This window comes from Microcaecilia unicolor, chromosome 10 (assembly GCF_901765095.1).
Source record: "Microcaecilia unicolor chromosome 10, aMicUni1.1, whole genome shotgun sequence".
NCBI classification, from domain to species: domain Eukaryota; kingdom Metazoa; phylum Chordata; class Amphibia; order Gymnophiona; family Siphonopidae; genus Microcaecilia; species Microcaecilia unicolor.
In genome coordinates, this window is record NC_044040.1 from 209,579,349 (window position 1) to 209,599,582 (window position 20,234).

The window sequence follows — 20,234 nt, forward strand, 5'->3', positions numbered from 1 at the left end:
TGTTTCCAAATTGGTCCTAGAGACCCTCACCCAGATCTGGTTTCAGGATAATTATCAACTATAAACGTTCAAGCAATGTGTTTGGTTTTAATAATTTGATTTATAAGATGCTATCTCCCCCCCCCCCCCCCACCAATTATTTAACAACAACAAAAAAAAAAACTACCACCACCCACACACACACACAGGAGCAAACAGTTTAAAATTAAGACACTCAAAACAAAATCACTGAACAATTACAATTGTATAAAATTTAAAATCAGATATAAAGCATAAAGGAACAAAGGCGTCCAGCAAGGATTCCAACTTGTTTACTACACCTACATACTTGTAAACTCAGCCAAATGAGAACAGGTGTTCCTGGGTGTGGGGTTAAGGAGGGGTTAGAATGTATCTATACAAAATAAACCAGAAAAGCTAGGCATACTAAATAGGTGTAAATGTGAGCAGGAACATTATGTGGGATAATTTTCACAGACAAATACTATGCATGCTTCTCTGTGAAAACTTACGTAACTAACGTGTATATTTGACAGAGGCGGCATGCTATAAAATTACTCTCTAAAAGTATGATCATTTACAAGCTGGAGGAGTGGCCTAGTGGTTAGGGTGGTGGACTCTGATCCTGGGGAACTGAGTTCGATTCCCACCTCAGGCACAGGCAGCTCCTTGTGACTCTGGGCAAGTCACTTAACCCTCCATTGCCCCATGTAAGCCGCATTGAGCCTGCCATGAGTGGGAAAGAGCGGGGTACAAATGTAACAAAAATAAAAATTAAAAGAGTTTTTGAGAATAAATTTCAAATAAGGGGGTTATGGCATAGAATGCTTCCTGGTCCTGGTCAGTCAATCTCTCGCTGCTAATGACAAAGCAAAGCTTCCTGTGCAAACCTCAGGGCATGAGACAGTGGGTACCATGCAGCACGATCAAATAATGCAGTCCCAGGTTTAAGGCTTTGACTCTGTTGGCTACGCCTATCGGCGTACCTCAGGGTTCTGTTCTTGGTCCCCTCCTCTTTTCTATCTACACTTCTTCCCTTGGTTCATTAATCTCATCCCATGGCTTTTCCTACCATCTCTATGCTGATGACTCCCAAATCTACCTTTCTACCCCCGATATCTCACCTTGCATCCAAACCAAAGTTTCAGCGTGCTTGTCTGACATTGCTTTCTGGATGTCTCAACGCCACCTGAAATTAAACATGACCAAAACCAAGCTTCTCATTTTTCCCCCCAAACCCACCTCCCCACTCCCCCTGTTTTCTATTTCTGTTGATGGCTCTCTCATTCTCCCTGTCTCCTCAGCTCGAAACCTTGGGGTCATCTTTGACTCTTCTCTCTCCTTCTCTGATCATATCCAGCAGATCGCCAAGACCTGTCGTTTCTTTCTTTACAACATCCGTAAAATCTGCCCCTTTCTTTCTGAGCACTCTACCAAAACCCTCATCCACACCCTTGTCACCTCTCGTTTAGACTACTGCAATCTGCTTCTTGCTGGCCTCCCACTTAGTCACCTCTCCCCTCTCCAATCAGTTCAAAACTCTGCTGCCCGCCTCGTCTTCCGCCAGGGTCGCTTTACTCATACTACCCCTCTCCTCAAGTCGCTTCACTGGCTCCCTATCCATTTTCGTATCCTGTTCAAACTTCTTCTACTAACCTATAAATGTACTCACTCTGCTGCTCCCCAGTATCTCTCCACACTCGTCCTTCCCTACACCCCTTCCCGTGCACTCCGCTCCATGGATAAATCCTTATCTGTTCCCTTCTCCACTACTGCCAACTCCAGACTTCGTGCCTTCTGTCTCGCTGCACCCTACGCCTGCAATAAACTTCCTGAGCCCCTACGTCTTGCCCCATCCTTGGCCACCTTTAAATCTAGACTGAAAGCCCACCTCTTTAACATTGCTTTTGACTCGTAACCACTTGCCTCCACCTACCCTCTTCTCCTCCTTCCTGTACACATTAATTGATTTGATTTGCTTACTTTATTTATTTTTTGTCTATTAGATTGTAAGCTCTTTGAGCAGGGACTGTCTTTCTTCTATGTTTGTGCAGCGCTGCGTACGCCTTGTAGCGCTATAGAAATGCTAAATAGTAGTAGTAGTAGTAGTACAGCCAGTCAATGCTATTTTTCCAATAATAATGTCCTTTCTTTTGATCCTTTTCGAAAATCAAACAAGCAGTCATAATCTGAACCACTTGTAATTTCAAGATAATCTTCTTTTTTTTTTTTTTTGGATCTGGCAGTTTCCACCTACTTTTTTTAAATATGTTCAACTCCTGTTTTATGGCCCCCTCCCTAACATACCTGTAGCGACAGTCCTGGACCAACCATTGGCCCTCAATCTGGTCACTAGGTGTTAGCCTTAAGCAATGATAATGACTCCCTTCCCATCTTAGGGGCTGTGTACACTGCCACAAGAACATTTTCAACCAGCCTAGGGAGTGGAAAACCCAACTCAGAGACTGAACCTAGGACCTACTGCAAAGCAGAGAACAGCACTTACCACTGGAGACACTAGGCTGGCCTCCAGATAATCCTAATCAGGACCACATATAGCCGTGGATTCTACATATGTTGCACAGAGTTGCATGCTCAAAATGCATGTGCAATTTACTATCAATAATTGGGTGCCAACAATCAATCACTGAAGTTAATTGGCACTCATTAAAATTTGTGCGCACATCTGGCTGCATGCTATTCTATAGGGTGTAGAACCTAAATAATAGTGTGTAACTCAGAAAGGGATGTGGCCATAGGCATGTCAGGAGCATTCCAAAAAGTTCAAGAATACTACCTCAGGGAGCCTAACTTCAGTGGCAGCGTTTACACTTGGTTTCAACAGACGTTAAGTCTAGCGCCTAAAGTTAGATGCGAGAATAAGCGCTAAACACAATTCTATAAAGGGCTCAGATAACAAAAAGGGTGATGTCAAGCTTGTGACAGCTGGGAGATGCACTTTGTGTAGTTGACTGTGGTAAAGACAAGGAAACTGATGGCCAGAGAAAGAGAAGTTCTTGTGGTTAAGCTGGTCCCAAAAACACAAGTGGGCAGGTGGTCTGCAAAAAAACAGACTGAAGGAAATGGTGCAGCTTGGAGAAGAGACAGCTGAGGGGAGATACGATAGAGACCTATATAAGTACATAAGTAATGCCACACTGGGAAAAGACCAAGGGTCCATCGAGCCCAGCATTCTGTCCACGACAGCAGCCAATCCAGGCCAAGGGCACCTGGCAAGCTTCCCAAACGTACAAACATTCTATACATGTTATTTCTGGAATTGTGGATTTTTCCCAAGTCCATTTAGTAGTGGTTTATGGACTTGTCCTTTAGGAAACAGTCTAACCCCTTTTTAAACTCTGCCAGGCTAACCGCCTTCACCATGTTCTCCGGCAACGAATTCCAGAGTTTAATTATGCGTTGGGTGAAGAAATCTTTTCTCCGATTTGTTTTAAATTTACTACGCTGTAGTTTCATCGCATGCCCCCTAGTCCTAGTATTTTTGGAAAGCGTGAACAGACGCTTCACATTCACCTGTTCCACTTCACTCATTATTTTATATACCTCTATCATGTCTCCCCTCAGCCTTCTCTTCTCCAAGCTGAAAAGCCCTAGCCCCCTTAGTCTTTCTTCATAGGGAAGTCGTCCCATCCCCGCTATCATTTTAGTCGCCCTTCGCTGCACCTTTTCCAATTGTACTATATCTTTCTTGAGATGCGGGGACCAGAATTGAACACAATACTCAAGGTGTGGTCGCACCATGGAGTGATACAACGGCATTATAACATCCTCACACCTGTTTTCCATACCTTTCCTGAATGAAGTAGAGCAGATATACACAAATCAAATTGTTTACTCTATCAAAAAGCACAAAGATTAGGAGACACTTGAAGTTATATAGTAGAACATTTAAAACAAATAGGAGAGCATATTTTTTTTTTTTTACTCAACGTATAGTTAAGCTCTCGCACTCCTTGCCGGAGTAAGTAAAAGCAGTTAATGTAGCTCGGTTTAGACAAGGTTTGGACAAATTCCTGAGAGGAAAAGTCCATAAATCCTTAAAACAGACTTCGTGCCTTTGTATATTAGATCAAAGTGAGGCAAATCTCACCTTTTCAGTGGTTCTAAATCAAAGATTAACATTCCCACTTACCTATAAAGAAGCCCTTCAGTAAACTGAAGCTCTCCCCTATCCTGTCAAAATCCGGCAGCAGTTTGGCGAGGTCTTCAGTATCAGGGAGAGCTTGCCTAAACTTTTCTGTGGAGGGGCAGAAACAAGTTTGGTATGTCATGTTTTACTAAGCACCTGCATACTGGGAAATGATCTATAAAACAATACACATGAAAGCAATTGCTGTCTGGATGGGAACATACAGGGCCGTGCCTAGGGTCTCCGGCGCCCCCCTGCAGTTGGCCCCGCACCCCCCCCCCCCCCAAAAACTATCGCTACACTATCCGCCCTCTTCTCCCCAGATCCTTTTCCTTTTTTTTAATTTAAATTTACCTCTGTCCGGCGGCAACGTTGCGTTAGTGAGAAGGAGGCGGCGCTCCCCCGCCCCGACGTGTCAGTCTTCCCTTCGCTCAGTGTCCCGCCTTCTTCTGATGTCATTTCTGATGTCAGAAGAAGGCGGAACTGAGCGAAGGGAAGACTGACACGTCGGGGCGGGGGAGCGCCGCCTCCTTCTCACTAACGCTACGTTGCCGCCGGACAGAGGTAAATTTAAACAAAAAAAAAAAGGGAAAAGGATCTGGGGAGAAGAGGGCGAGGTAAGCATGGTGCGGCGGAGCGCCCCCCAGAGGATGGCGCCCTCCTGCCATGCTTATCTCGCTTACCGTGTTGGCACGGCCCTGGGAACATCTGGAAGAGGTTGAAAAGCAGTAGGCAAAACTGAAAGGAGCTACTGTAAAGGCAACAAACTTTTTTTCTAAGTAAATAAAAGTAAGATTTGGTTCTCAAAAGTAGTAGCTGAAAAGCTAAGGAAAAATAGGCTAAGGGAAAAGAGGTTAACCTTTATAAACTACAAGAGATCACAGAAACAAGAAGACAGATGACAATATCTAGAAAAGCTAAGCAAAGCTGGTAGAGTAGTCAGGACAGCAAAGATGCAAATGGAAGAAAAAATAGCCAATACAGTAAAATGGGGGGGGGGGGGGGGGGGGGGAATAAGACAATTTTTACATATGTTAGTAATATCAACTTTTTCCTATATGAGCACGCAATTCTGGAACGCATTGCCACGTAACCTAAAGGCGACCTATGAACTGACCAACTTCCGCAAACTGCTGAAGACCCATCTTTTTGATAAGACACATCACAAAGACCAAAACATATGAAATCCCCACATATATCTAGCAAGCAATGTTAATAACGCTATACATTATACCATCATCGTGTTTTCTATTACCATGCAACCCAAAACACTTCTGTAATACTAAGTGTCAACTCTCTTTTCATTTCCACTAGCCACGATTTATTGTAAGCCACATTGAGCCTGCAAAGAGGTGGGAAAATGTGGGATACAAATGTAATAAATAAATAAAATAAATAGGAGGAAATGCAAAAGTAGCATTGTGAGACTCAAAGCTGAAGGAGAAGCTGATAAAGATAAGGCAGAATTGCTTAATAAATATTTCTGTTCTGTGTTCACAGCTGAAGGTCTGAGAGCAGGACCACAGAAAACAAACAAAAATAGGAACAGAGGGGTGGTAGTCCGTGAATAATTTTCAGAGGACTGTGCTCATGAGGAGCTGGCTAAAGGTTGACAAAGTGATGAGGCTGGATGGCATACATCAGAGGGTACTGAAGGAATTTAGGAAGTTCTAGTGGCTCTGCTGGCTGACCTTTACAATGCTTCTCTAGAGTCATGAGTGGTCCTGGACGACTGGAAAAGAGCAGATGTGGTCCCTCTCTACAAAAGCTAAAGTATGGAAGAGATTGGGAACTACAGGCCAGTAAGTCTGACTTCTGTAAGTAAATTAATGGAAATGCTTTTAAAACAGAGAATAGTAAAGTTTTTGGAATTCAATGGGTTACTGGACCCGAGGCAACATGGTTTCACTAGAGGCAGGTCTTGTCAGACAAATCGAGGGAGAGTGCTAGATGTGGTGTATTTAGATTCTACCAAAGCCTTTGACACAGTTTCGATATATGACTAATACATAAACTGAGTGTCCTTGGTTTGGGCCCTAAAGTGACCGATTGGGTTAGGAACTGGTTGAGTGGAAGGCGACAGAGGGTAGTGGTAAATGGAGCTCATTCTGAGAAAAAAGATGTTAGCAGTGGAGTGTCACAGGGTTTGGTTCTTGGGCCGGTTCTTTTAATGATTTTTGCAAGTGATATTGCTGAACGGCTGTCTGGTAATTATGCCTATGCAAATGATACCAAAATCTGCAATAGGGTAGATACCCATGATGGTGTGGATAACATGAGGAAAAACTTAGTGGAGCTAAAGGAATGGTCTGGAATTTGGCAGCTAAGATTTAATGCTAAAAAATGCAGGGTCATGCATTTGGGCTGCAAAAACCCAAGGGAACGGTACAGTTTAGGGGGTAAAGAAATTTTGTGCACAAAAGAGGAGGGGAACTTGAGTATGTATGTATCATATGTGATGATCTTAAGATTGCCAAAGACGTAGAAAAGGCATCCCCGACCGTATTATCGAAATGGAAGATGGACACCCATCTTGTTTCGATAATATGGGTTTCCCCACCCCTTCACCGGGCGTCCCGTTCAATTATGCCCCTCTGTGTGGCATAAATGCACAGGAAATGAGTCTCTTTTAATTGAAAGAAAGCTCTGGACCAAGGGGGCACAGGATGAAGGTGAAAGAGGATAGACTCAGAAGTAACCTGAGGAAATACTTTCAATTCTTGTATTCCGTTAATATCCCCTTTCTATGGTTTAGTGTGACTTACATTCTAGGTGAGACAAAAACAGATAGTGTTAGTGTGAGGTATGAGAAACATTACAGACCATTGGTGCAATGAATGAGACTAAAAACATTAAAGGAAAGGACAATGGATGATACTAGGAAGCAAAAGTCATGATGGATTATTATAAAGTAGTCTTCGGGAAGAGAAAGGTTTTTAGAATTTTCCTGAAGTTGAGGTAGCTGTTTTCTGTTCTGACGGGAATAGGCAGAGAGTTCTATATTTTGACTCTAAGTACGGAGAATAGCGAGCTGAAAATCTTCTGATTTTGAATTGTTTTTTCAAATGGTGATGATAGCATTACTTCTTCATGGAAAGGGTGGTGAATTCATGGAATAACCTTCCAGTGGAAGTGATAGAGAAGAAAACGGTATCTGAATTCAAGACAGCTTGGGACAAGTACATAGGGTTTCTAAGGAAGTGATAGGGTAAGTAGATGACACAGATGGGTAGACTGGATAGGCTATATGGTCTTTATCTACATTTCTATGAAAGAATGTGTGTGGCCTTGCGATTTCAGATTCTCAATTGTTCTAATAAACTAACATAGTAGTAACATAGTAGATGACGACGGTCCATCCAGTCTGCCCAACAAGATAAACTCATATGTACTACTTTTTGGGTATACCTTACCTTGATTTGTACCTGTCCTTTTCCGGGCACAGACCGTATAAGTCTGCCCAGCACTATCCCCACCTCCCAACCACCAGTCCCGCCTCCCACCACCGGCTCTGGCACAGACCGTATAAGTCTGCCCAGCACCATCTCCACCTCCCGCCACCGGCTCTGCCACCCAATCTCGGCTAAGCTCCTTAGGATCCATTCCTTCTGAACAGGATTCCTTTATGTTTATCCCACGCGTGTTTGAACTAAAATTATACAGCTTCTCTTTTTAATGCTATTTAGAGAAAACAATGTACAGATACTGCTGTTTACATGTACTTGATATTTCAATGCAGATATCCATTCCCAATTGGCATATCTAAGAAGTTCCCTGTATCTAGAGGTAGGTAATTCTAAAATGCAATTACATAGTGATATGGTTTTCTAGATTTTATTTAATATTTATTATGAATCTTTGCACATTATGGTGACCACATAGCTCTATGTTTTACACCTTTACATACAGACAGATGTAGTTCTAATTTCCTTAATAACAACCAAGCACCTAATGACAGAACAGGATCAGTTTGTCATCTTGATCATGGAGATATGGTCACCCTAGTTAACATAGATAATTTTGGTTCCCCTGAAAACCAGACCTAAGCATGCAAAAGACTAAACTGTCTAAATGTGTCACAATCCAAGAAAAAAAAGGTTCCCAGTCTTAGTCTACCAAAAAGTCAAGTTCATGAAGATTCTTATAAAGCAAACTGCATCAATGAAGCAGCTACAAAGACTTGGTACTTTTCTTGGATTGTGTCACAAATATTACATACAATTAAAAATATATATATATATGTTTAGAATGGTTTTATACATACACCAGCAGATTAATAAATAATTAAATTGAACGTGATGCTATTAAAAAGCCATTTTCAGCATGCTTTCATAACAATGGGTTGGAAGCAAATTTGGAAGCTGCATACCTACCAAAATCAATGTGCTCATCTAGCTCCCAGATGAAATCAGGCACAATCCATTTATAGTCACTGAGGTCAGGCAGCATTTCCTTCCACTGATCATATGTCTGAAAGACAATGAATCAGCTATAATGGGAAAACACAAAAATTTGGTTCACATGAATACAAAAGGGGGCAAGACCCAATCAGGCCATTTTCCAGGTGAAGATTCATTTGTTTAAAATCACAATCCAATCAAGTACTTCAAGTTCTGGTGAGGAGAAGGATGATAATACTTTAATTCCAACTGAGAGCAGAGTTAAATAAAAAAATTTTCTTCTCTAATTAAGACTCAACAGACAGCAGAGATTCATATCTATATGCGTTTGTGGGTAGAGTTTAGTCTAGCAGTGACTAAATAGTACACCAAAAGAGTTAAGCCGGTCACGAGGTGGGATAAAGGAAGCAAATTTATTAAGGACTTCATCTGGACCGTTTTTCAGCGTATTACCTACGTCAGGGGACTGCATAAAATGCACATACGTGCATAAGAAACAATTAACATTTTAAGTGCAGCGGTGAGATTTGCTTCTAACTCATAGTGTCATTGTGGGATAACAGTGCAAAGTCCATGAGCAAGAACATTAGAAAGGTCAATAATGCTGTATATTCAATCTTTTCCTTTTCTAACACATTTTCTCCAAAGTTCAGGATTTAAGACTGTTTCCCTAGAGAATTGTGGGATGGGGTCGTTCAGAAAACCTCGTATTCTGTGTCCTGGATCAAGCTCCGGCCATTTGTCCTTTTTAAATGTAAATGCCCAAAGAATTGAGATATCTAGCGCTGAAGTGCAAGTATAACCTGAAATCCCACAAAAGATATAACTTAAAAATACATATAGATACCCGACTTCTTCTCAATTCTAGAAAAAACAAAGGGCCCTGTTTACTAAGTCGCACTGTAAGCCCGCAAACCTTTTAGTGCATGCTAACACTAGAAACACCCATAGGAACATAATGGGTGTCTCAAACGTTAGCACATGCTAAAAAGTTAGCAGGCCTACAGTGCGGCTTAATAAACAGGGCCCAAAGGGTGAAATTTGAACAAATTTTCAGAAAATGTTCCACAAATTCTATGGTTTGATGACCTCTGCCCAGATCTCTAGATGCAGATAATTCATCATCATTTCCAAAATGAATGTTTGAGATCATTAATTACTGGAAATCACTGAGAAATACCATGATTAGCACTCTATCCCTAACTATTGATATTTGCTCAATCAAGGGGCAAATTAGAGGATTATCTTCTTTGCCATTTTAAATGGTCCTTACAGAACAGAGTTAAGATTTACTGCCTGGATAATGCTGGCACAGAGGAAGGGCATTTTCGATATGATGTCCAAGTCCAGCTTTGGCCGTTTTGCTAAAAACGTTATAAATTCAACTGGGAAATACAGCTATTTTCAAAACAGAAATATGGGTTTTTTGGGTTCCCCCCCCCCCCCCCAAATGGCTATTTGCTAGATGTTTTTGTGCTCTGTGTGTTTCTTTTTGGTCCATTTTCGGGAGGGGGTGGGGGGGAGGTCCAACTGAAAAATGCACAAACTGAAGCCAGTGGGATGCAGGAGGAGCCAGCATTCTTAGTAAACTGGCCACACAGACATCCCAGGAGAGCAATGGGGCACCCTAGGGTGTACTGCAGTGGACTTCAAATAAATGCTCCCAGGTACATATCTCACTGCTGCTCCTTTATCTGCTGAGCCCCCCAAAACCCACTACCTAACTGTACACTACTACAATAGCCCTTATGGGTGAAGGGGGTACCTATATGTGGGTACAGTGGGTTTCTGGTGAGTTCTGAAGGGCTCACAGTTTCCACAAGCATAACAGGTAGGAGTAGGTATGGTCCTGGATCTGTCTATCTGCAGTGACTGCACCCACCACTAGACTACTCCAGGGACCTGCATGCTGCTCTAACGGTCCTGAGTATAGCATCTGAGGGTGGCAAGTAATGTTTTTAATCACATTTTCAGGGGGTGGGAGTTAGTGACCACTGGGGTGTAAGGAGAAGTCATCCCTGATTTTCTCCAATAGTCATCTGGTCATTTAGGGCAACTTTTTGTGGCTTACTCATTAATAAGGACAGACAAAAAAGAGCAACACTGGGCCTTCAAGACTGGGGCAATAAAAGTTCTTTATTGGTGACCCAACACAGGCCGTGTTTCGGCGCTAAACAGCACCTGCTTCAGGGGTCAAAAAGGGGACACAGTACGATGTACTTGAAGTCAAATTCAATGCCCCAGCGTGTGATATAAATAAAATCGCTGTTCGCAGCAATCGCAAAGACACGGCTCTATTCAATACACCCTATAATCATTACGTAATTGTTCAACATTTTTATCACCTGTAAGAATGTCATGTTTTAGTATCAGCAGTATCAATGTGAGGCAGTACCTACCATTTCAATATCACAGATGCAACGATGTTTATAGTTTGATATACAGTTCAATGATGGACAATATGATGCTTTGTTTCTTTAAAATACTTTTATTTATGTCATGTATATGTTATGTTTTATGCTTCAACATCAAACGGTTCTTGTTATTTTCATTTATAGTTTTTATATACATATGTTTTGACATACATATATGGATTTCATTATTAAACTATTATTTTTATGTTCAATGTAGACGCCTGACGCAGGCGCTGTGCGCCCAAACACGGACCGTGTCGGGTCCATTTTAGGATTGTTTCATCTAAACATTTGATTAAAGTTTTTATCCCCCTTTTTTTATTTATTTATGAAAATTTATACATTTATAATCAAGCAAATGCTTGTTTGAAAAAGCAATATATTTCAATCAGTTCAAAGAAAATACATAACAGAGAAGTAATTGTTTGAAATTTCTTGCTCAAGTCCACATATTGGGACAAGATTTTAAGAAATGGAATTATTTATAAACATAAGTTTCAAAGATAGAGCACTAGATGATAACAGCCATCATTCCACAGTGTTAATTACATATTAAAGGGATAAGATGTTTTAAGTACCCCTATTTTGCCTTGAGGTAAGGAATGCTGTCAACTGAGCTGGATCAAAAAATTCATACTTATTTGCCTGGTACCTCACCACACACTTGCAAGGGTATCGCAAGTAAAATGTTGCACCCAGCTGAGTTACAGCTGGTTTCATTAAAAGAAAAAACTTCCTACGTTTTTGCGTGTCTCTGGAGATGTCGGGAAACATTTGTATTTTCTGACCAAGGAATGTTTTATCTTTATTCTTAAAGTACATGGACATTAACCACTGTTTATCAGGTGCCAATGCCACTGTAACTATTAATGTCGATGGAATTACATTTTCATTATCTGTTAGTTCAAGTAAATCAGTGACATTCAATGGTTGTTCTTGGCTTGCTATTTTTTGGTCACTCCTTTCTTTAACTGGAAGATAGTACACTTGGGTGAAAGGAGGAATCAATTCCTCCCTTACACCCAGAATTTCCATTATATATTTTTTTAACATTTCCCTAGGAGATATAACAATATCCCCTTTTTTTGAAGGCTCCTGGTACTTTTTGTTTTGCTGTGTAATTAAAATTTAGACAAAAAAAAAAGGTCAGCAGGTCCACCATAAACAGGATAAGGTGTTACAGAACTACATTTACAGCTAGTTACTAAAATGTGATACCGCATTAGAACATAATGCCATCATGCGTTCCATTTTATGCAATGGTACCTCACTAATAATCTATATATATAAAAGGCAACCCCAACGTTCTATGAAGCCTCCAGCCGGAAGTGTGAAGCGCCAGAGATATCCGGTTTCCCCATGAGTGAAGGAAAACAGCACAGCACGAAATCCCTCTCTCTGTAACAGTGAAGGACTCAGAGGGGGGAGGAGAGAGATGCCCTCACTTTCGCTGTAACACAAACACAGCACAGCAGGAAACAACACTGAAGGACTGGACTCAGAGGGGGGAGGGGAGGGAGAGAGGGCAGAGGGCAGGGACACTCCCACATGCACACTCTGAAGAAAACCTTGCTAGCCCCCGTTTCATTTGCATCAGAAACGGGGCTTTTTTACTAGTAATGTATATTAAAGACACAAGTGCACAGATAGTAACTTAACTGTTAATCACAACTAAAAGAGTAACAAGTTCTATCATAAACAGTTAAGATTTTGAAGATGCAGGCTGATCTACTGGATCAATACTTTGCATGAAAGACCATATTCCATACATGAGAGGGTCTTACATGGAAAATTAAAGGTCCAATTTTTTAGAACTGCTGTTCCCAATCTTGTCCTGGAGGGGGTGTACTCTCCCCACCCCCCCCCAGCCAGTCAGGTTTTCAGGATATCTGCAATGAATATTCACGAGCGAGATTTACATGTACTGCCTCCACTGTATGCAAAATTTCTCTCATGCATATATATTGTGGATATCCTGCCAACCTAGAGAGTTCACTGTGATCTATAACAGCTCAATGACCAACTGAAGATCATTCAAACTGAAAGCTCAGTCATAGTGCCAGTGCCTTATTATCCAGCTTAAAATCTAGTTCTCCCAAGCATGCAGCTGTATTTCATGCATGTTCATTGTGGCTATCCTGAAAACACGATTGGCTATGGAGTCAACAGGATAAATTTACACTATATATCCCAACCCAACAGTTTGCAAAGTAGTGGTTCCCAAACCTATCCTGAGGGACCTCAGCCATCAGGTTTTTAGAAAATCTACAATGAATATGCATAAGAGAAATATTGCATGCAATGGAGACAGTACATATAAATCTCTCTCATGAATATTCATTGTGAATATCATGAGAGTCCAACTGGTTGGGGGTCCCTCAGAAGAGTTTTGGGAATCATAACATAAAGACGGACAAACAGGTGGTTCTGCGCCAAGGTTGACAAAGAATGTATGAAAAATAAAATCAACAATTCTTCATAAAATGCTTCCATAATAAATACCTTTTTGGCAGTATAACCACCTCCCACTGCAGATCCTAATATAAGATAACGGAGTTTCAAAAGCCGTGAGGCTAATCTGGCTATTATGAAGTTTCTGTGGGGCTGGCAGCCATACTTTACTGGGAGAAGTGCGGTTTTTCGTAAAGGCAGATGAGAGAGCGAGGAGAACTGTTGTACCGATATTTTTAATAAAGGAAACTGCAGACTTCGATTCAGACTTCGATTTAGATAATGGTGGTGGTAAAAGCTTCGGGAAATAAAGTGCATCTTGAGCCGAGGTAAAGTTACTTTTACACCTGGCCTGTTAGTTGCTATACTTCTGCAGACATTGCTGAAAGAAAATCAAAGAAAAAAAAAAAGAAGTAAGACATTTGACAATCTGCAGAGTATAAGAAAAAGGCAAGCCAAGAACATATTTCATGCCAGTACTAATACTTTTTCATCGCACCTATAACTAAGATTAATATAGTAATATATATATTATTCACACTTTCCTTCTCTTCCTCTTTTAACTCCTAAACCTAATCCTTCAACTGTCCCCTATCCCTGATATGTCCTGTCTGTCCTAACTGTTATCCCTTACTTGTCCTGCCATAATTAGATTGTAAGCTCTATCGAGCAGGGACTGTCTCTCCATGTTCAAGTGTGAAGCGCTGCGTACGTCCGGTAGCGCTATAGAAATGATAAGTAGTAGTAGTAGTTTTTCTCTACATATGATACCTCAAAACACAGCCACATTAGTCCATTCACCTAATCTTACACATTAGAAGTATGTAAAAACCTTGCAAAACATTAAAGCTAAGTTCCAAAGTTGCCTTCTGACAAAGCTGTGCCATCCCCCCCACCCCACTTTTTTGCTCCAAACTTAATAATTGCTCACGATGGATATATATATTTTTAAAATATATTTGGTGATACGATACACACATTGTTTTAAATAACACACTAGTAATACTACACTGTTTTCACTGAAACCGAAGTCCTAAACCATTGGCTCTATCTAAGGCTGCCACAAGACCTCCCTATAAATTATGATATCAGGGGCAATGCATAACCTTAACACGGGCTGTTAAATCCTCTCTTTGCTGCCCAGGGGTTATCAGCTGTCCCCAGGGGAGGAGGGTGGGGCTCGGCCTCACTGACAGCATCTCTAACCTCTGACAGGGGCGAGGTCTCCCCCCCAGGACACTCACCAAACGGCGGCTGCAGCTCCCGCCCCCGCTCGCCACATCCTACACTTTGGGGGGAAACGAAGGTCCCAAGGCGAAAAAGCCCGTCAGCTCTTCTTCATCACTCCCTCCCCGCTCCAGCCCCACCGCCGCCACTAACAAGGACGCAGCAGCACTTCCGGGAACAACACCGGTCCGTTGCTCAAAGCCGTTCGGCTCAGAAACACGCGCCGGGGAGAAAGGTTCCGGGGGAAGGAAACCATCCGCCACCACGGTCTCAGAGCGGCAGCAAAGCCCGACCCTTCGAGGCACAAGAGTTTAAGTGGTCCTTTTACTAAACTGCGGGAAAATGACCCTTAACGCGCCCTTTCTTTCACAGGTCTTTTCTATGCACTAAGGGGCCTTTTTTCATAGGAACCAACTTTTCAAAATTATTGGGGGTGCTAAACAAAACAAATGCGCCCACCTTGGAATGTACAAGAAAATGGTGAGGAGATCAGGTTCTTGATTTAACCTCATTGGTTGGACTGTGTTATATTTAAAAATGAACCTCTCTTCTTTTGCAATAAAATCTTCTCTGTATCTCCACCCCTCTGATGTGCAGTTATTTTTTTTCAAAACTGTGAATCTTAATGCATCAGACTTATGTCCTTTCTCACACACGTGTTCAACTAATGTCTTTTCTAAAACTTTCCTTTTTATTGCACTGCGGTGTTCAGTGATGCATTTATTAAACTCACATTTGGTTTTTCCAATATAAACCATTTTGCATGACAGACTACAACATAAACAACATGTTGTTTTATAGTTCGAGTACTGAAGTAATTCAAAAGCCTCACCATTGACTGGATGTATAAAATCCTTTGTTTTCAAATTGACATGACAGACTGACCAATTCAGGCAAGGGCAATGCTCCCATACAGGGTCTACTTTCTTTGGAATCTAATGGGCAGAAGATGCTAACATATCCTTTAGATTTGTATTCCTTTTCAATGCTATCATGATTTGTTTTTCCTAAAAACCTGGCATTTACTGTGGTCATTAAATGCCTAGCACCCACCTGGGGTTAACCCTGCAGCCACCTAGAGAATCTGGCCCCAGCAGTGCTCAGGCCCACTTGTGCACATGCTCTACACTAGCACCCTCCTCCCTCCCACCGGATCCCACTTGTCTCTGGGTGAGTCTCCCACTCTGAAGTTATTCCTCGGTGATTTCTAGGGCATTGGGACTACACTCCCAGGGATCCCACAGTTCCTAGAAATCACTTACAGACCCTAAACACAAACCACCAGGATTTTTAGTCAGTCCAAGACATCAGAGTTAATAAACTAGTGGCTTTATTAACACAGTAATAGAACAGTGGACGATATAAAACAGGTAGAAAAACAACAAGCAATAACAGATAACTGAACAAAGATCAATATTAAAACATAGTAAACACTTTTGGGCTCATTTTCGAAAGAGAAGGACGTCCATCTTTCGACATAAATCGGAAGATGGATGTCCTCCCAGAGATGTCCAAATCGGTATAATCGAAACCCGATTTTGGGCGTCTCCAACTGCAGTCCGTTGCAAGGATGTCCAAATTTCAAGGGGGCGTGTCGGAAGTGTAGCGAAGGTGGGACCTGGGTGTGCCTAACACTTGGACCTCTTTGACCCATAATCAAAAAAAGCAAGGACGTCCCTGACGAACACTTGGACGTTTTCACCCGGACGTGTTTTTATTACGAATAAGGCACAAAAAACAACAAATAAATTGGTCACAGGCTCCTCCCAAAGCTATAACGAAATTATAGTAACATTTTATACACTTCTAGACAAACGCTTATTGTGTGCTAAATTTTCAAAGCTTAACAAAGCTAACCAAGCTCACAAATGATGTTCTTTTTGAGTCATATAGACAGCAATCATAAGTCACTTAAAGTTAGAGCACTTAACTTAAATCTGCCGGGTGGGAGCTCCACACCCGGGAGATAATGTCGTTACTCAGCGTCTCAATTATCTTGAGCAATGTGTGTTCAACTTTCTCTGCTTTATACTTCTCAACTTCTAATTTTTTTCTTTGTAAACTGCCCTCCTCAGCACAATCATCGCGAGTTCTACTCTGCAGGGTTTCAATAAATCTTCAGGAACTCGAAATGTTTGTAGCTCAAAATTCATGAGGCAAAAAAAGAAAAGTGTCCTAATAGTGCCTAGATAATGCAGCATTAACAGAGAAGCACCTAACACCTCTTTAATAGGATGCGTCAAGTGCTCTCACATTAATTTTTTTTCAAGAAACACATGGTAACGTGAACATTGGCACACAATTTGAAAAAAATAATTACAAAATGTTTTCTGCCCGGATAGAAATGAACTTGGCATATAAGAAAGTCCAACAGGAAAACAAGAAATGAGGAGGGGAATCCTCACGTACAACACAAGCAATGGACACAAACAGTGAGGACGAGTTGAAGAGGAAATCAGGAATTCTTTATTAGTAGCAAAATAACGACCCGACATGGCCGTGTTTCGGCATCAGGGGTCAATTAAATCTACATAAAAATTAAATATAAAAGAATAACAGATAAAAACATAACAGATAAAACATAGTGTTTTATCTGTTATGTTTTTATCTGTTATTCTTTTATATTTAATTTTCATTTTTATATAAGAAAGTCCAACATTAAAGTTTGCTGAGCCCATTTCCTAACATATTCTAGTACAAGGTCCCCTTAGATTGTGAGCCTTCTAGGGACAGAAATATACCTTCGGCACCTAACCACCATACCCTCTATTCAGGAAATCTAGACTGCCCCCACTTGACACTTGACATTTCGCCCATTAGATTGTAAGTTCTTTTGAGCAGGGACTGTCCTTTGTTGTTAAACTGTACAGCGCTGCTTAACCCTAGTAGCACTCTAGAAATGTTAAGTAGTAGTAGTAGTAAGTTAAATAAATAGTGAGGACAGACCCTGGGGCAGTTGACTTCTCCCTGTCCATCAAGACCTGCTATGTTTCCTCCACAGGTGACTCCCATGGAGTCTAAACCATAGCCACCTATGCAACCAAGGTTGCACTTGAAAGATAGGATATACAGTAACGCCCATGTTTACTAAGGTGTGCTATATGTGTGTTAGCGTTGTTAACACATGTTAATGGTTAACACACGTTAAACGCTAACACGCCCATAGAAATGTATAGGCGCATTAGCATTTAACGCGCCTTGACTTTAAAGGTGCATTAAAAATGCTAACACACCTTAGTAAACATACCCTAAATCTATTTTGTTAATACAATGAAGTTGCTTATCAAGCTATACCCATTGTATATTGCCTTGGGTGAATCTCTTGATGAACAAAGCTACTTTATTCCACCAGGATTCACATGAGCTGCTTATTAACATTTTTGGAATTCTGATGCGAAAGAAAAGAAACATTAACTTTGTTTTGTTGTAGCAGGCTTTTCCCATTTACTTTTTGGTTCAAGCACTGCACAGTGCTAACACTGGATGGCATGGTAATACCAGTAGGGAATCAGCACAGACTAATAAACAGGTGGTCAGTGCAAGAACTTTAAATGTGTTGCAAACATCTTTCAAAACGTGAGCTGTCAAGATGGGACTATTAAAGGGTTGCAAAACCTGAAATTTGAGCAGGTGGCGTTTTCTGGTTTAGTGGCTAAGCAGGAAGGTGTGTGTTTTTGAGAGTCCCGAGGAGTGGGAAGGTCCCGGATGAATGACAGGAGACTTCGTCAGCTCAGTAGGACTGCAGTCGTAGGCACTGTGCTGTCAGCATCTACTCTGGAGAGTAAAGGACACATTGATGGGAGAAACATTTAAGGATGTTCGTCGTGAGCTGCTCAGTCAAGGAGAGGAAAATGAAATGGTGAGTCTTGCTCTTGCAAACTTTCAATAGTTAGAAAGAGTTAACTGTCAAAAGTAGGGTTCAGCTCATATTCTAGAATCCAAAGAAGAAACCTTACTGAAGTTTGGCACATTGTGCTTAATGTTATGTTGAATTCTAAAAGAAGTAATTATTTTCTATAACTTTGACTTGCATAAATCTGTCTGTTTCATTATGTACACTTTTTATTACTTAATAAGATTTATTTTCACAAATGCTTTGTACCATAGAGGAACATAGGAGTTACTGTGTAAAGATGATGTACATTGTGCTTTTTTTTGTTTGTTTGTTTTTTTTGTTTGTTTTGGTGTGGCAGTTTCATACTGCAAGAGACTGTGAGCATACTACAGTCTATGGATTTCATTGTCAGCAAGGAAAAATCTGCATTAATCTGTATGCAAATGATAAACAATGGGGGGCCACCTAGATACAAAAATAGATCCAAAACGTTGGCACAAAAATGAGTCAGAAACAGTCAGCATCCAACCAGGATGTACTCAAGCTGCCGTTGGCCAGATTACACATGCTGCTGCTTCAATGATACGAAGAAGGGTATATAAATCACAATAAACATAAAACATCTCATGCTGCACTGGGGCCATCATCGTCAGCACCTCAGCAGAAAGATTCTCATGGTGGCCATCATTCCAAAATCTCTGCAGCGGTGGATGATTCTACCAAACTTGACCTAGGATTTCTGTTGCGAACACTACATCCCCAGCTGACTTTAACCATAGATGTGTCTACATACGGGTCAGGAGCTCACCTCCTCCACTTACGTATGCAGGAATCATCAGGAAAGTCTGTTCCATATCAATATACTGAAACTCAAGCATGATTTTCAATGCAATACAAACCTTCTCAACCTGGATTTGAGGAAAAGTTCCGTTTGTCAGAATGGACAATCAAGTAGCAATGTTCCACATCTCCAAACTTAGGAGGTACTGGTTCCCTTTGCCGATGCTGAGAGGCTTTAAAGATCTGACACCTCACATTTTCCATTGTAACCTCTCTTGTGCAGCCAAGGATAGAACAATCTCCTCCAGCCACAGGCTCCCGGTACAAGGAAGAAATAGATGTTCACCAGTAACTTCAATCTTAAGGACTTTTATTCCATGCAGGTTTCTAGTACACAGTTCCAACAGCAGCATAGCACATACCAGGATTCAATACAGGCTTACAGGCTCCAGTCTGGGCTCTTTATCCAGTGCACAATAAAGAGTAATTCAATTCCCAAGACAAATAGTTCTTTCAGTTCATCATCACAGTTCAGTCACCAAGTAGCAGTTTCTACCTTCTATCCTCTTTACCTTCAGGAGAGTTCAATATTTTAGGGACTCCTTCTACCCAAGGGTTTTCCCCTGCATCAGCTTCACAGTGAATTCAATACTTTTGGGACTTCCTCTCACCCAAGGAATCTCAGCCTGCTTCAGTACTTTAGGGACCTCCCTGCCCAAGGATTTTCAGCCTGCAAATACTTCTCTCCTTCTGCTTCTCTCTCCTGAACTGAACTCCTCTCCACTCCACTGCTGGGACTCCTTCCCACCTGCCTAATCAATCCCTGGCTTCAGCTACCACCACCAATCATTCTCCTTCCATTAGCTTCCTCACACCCAAACCAGCTGAGTTAAGCATTAGACTAGTGAGACCAAGGATGAGCTCCTGCACACAGGGCTTCCCAACTCTCTTTCTGCCTAGTGGCAGCCACTCTACAC

The 20,234-nt window shown here is 41.4% G+C and overlaps 2 protein-coding genes across 8 annotated transcripts in view; one reads left to right on the top strand and one right to left on the bottom strand.

Moving 5' to 3' along the window:
• OPA1 (OPA1 mitochondrial dynamin like GTPase) overlaps positions 1-14,764 on the bottom strand; it is a 145,725-nt gene extending 130,961 nt beyond the window's left edge. For both annotated transcript variants that reach the window (XM_030217161.1, XM_030217160.1), the window contains exons 1-4: positions 14,660-14,764; positions 13,467-13,797; positions 8,524-8,620; positions 4,154-4,258 (exon numbers count right to left, since the gene is read on the bottom strand). In XM_030217161.1, coding sequence (XP_030073021.1) covers positions 4,154-4,258; positions 8,524-8,620; positions 13,467-13,797; positions 14,660-14,697 — 571 coding nt within the window. In that variant the 5' untranslated portion in view covers positions 14,698-14,764. The remainder of the gene's footprint in view (positions 1-4,153; positions 4,259-8,523; positions 8,621-13,466; positions 13,798-14,659) is intronic.
• Positions 14,765-18,291: 3,527 nt separating this feature from the next.
• Positions 18,292-20,234, top strand: part of LOC115478659 (probable cation-transporting ATPase 13A4) — a 123,799-nt gene continuing 121,856 nt past the window's right edge. For 5 of the 6 annotated variants that reach the window (XM_030216156.1, XM_030216157.1, XM_030216158.1 and 2 more), the window contains exon 1: positions 18,293-18,501. In XM_030216156.1, coding sequence (XP_030072016.1) covers positions 18,439-18,501 — 63 coding nt within the window. In that variant the 5' untranslated portion in view covers positions 18,293-18,438. Of the gene's footprint in view, positions 18,502-20,234 lie in introns of all 6 variants that reach the window. The other variant, XM_030216162.1, reaches the window with a different exon arrangement.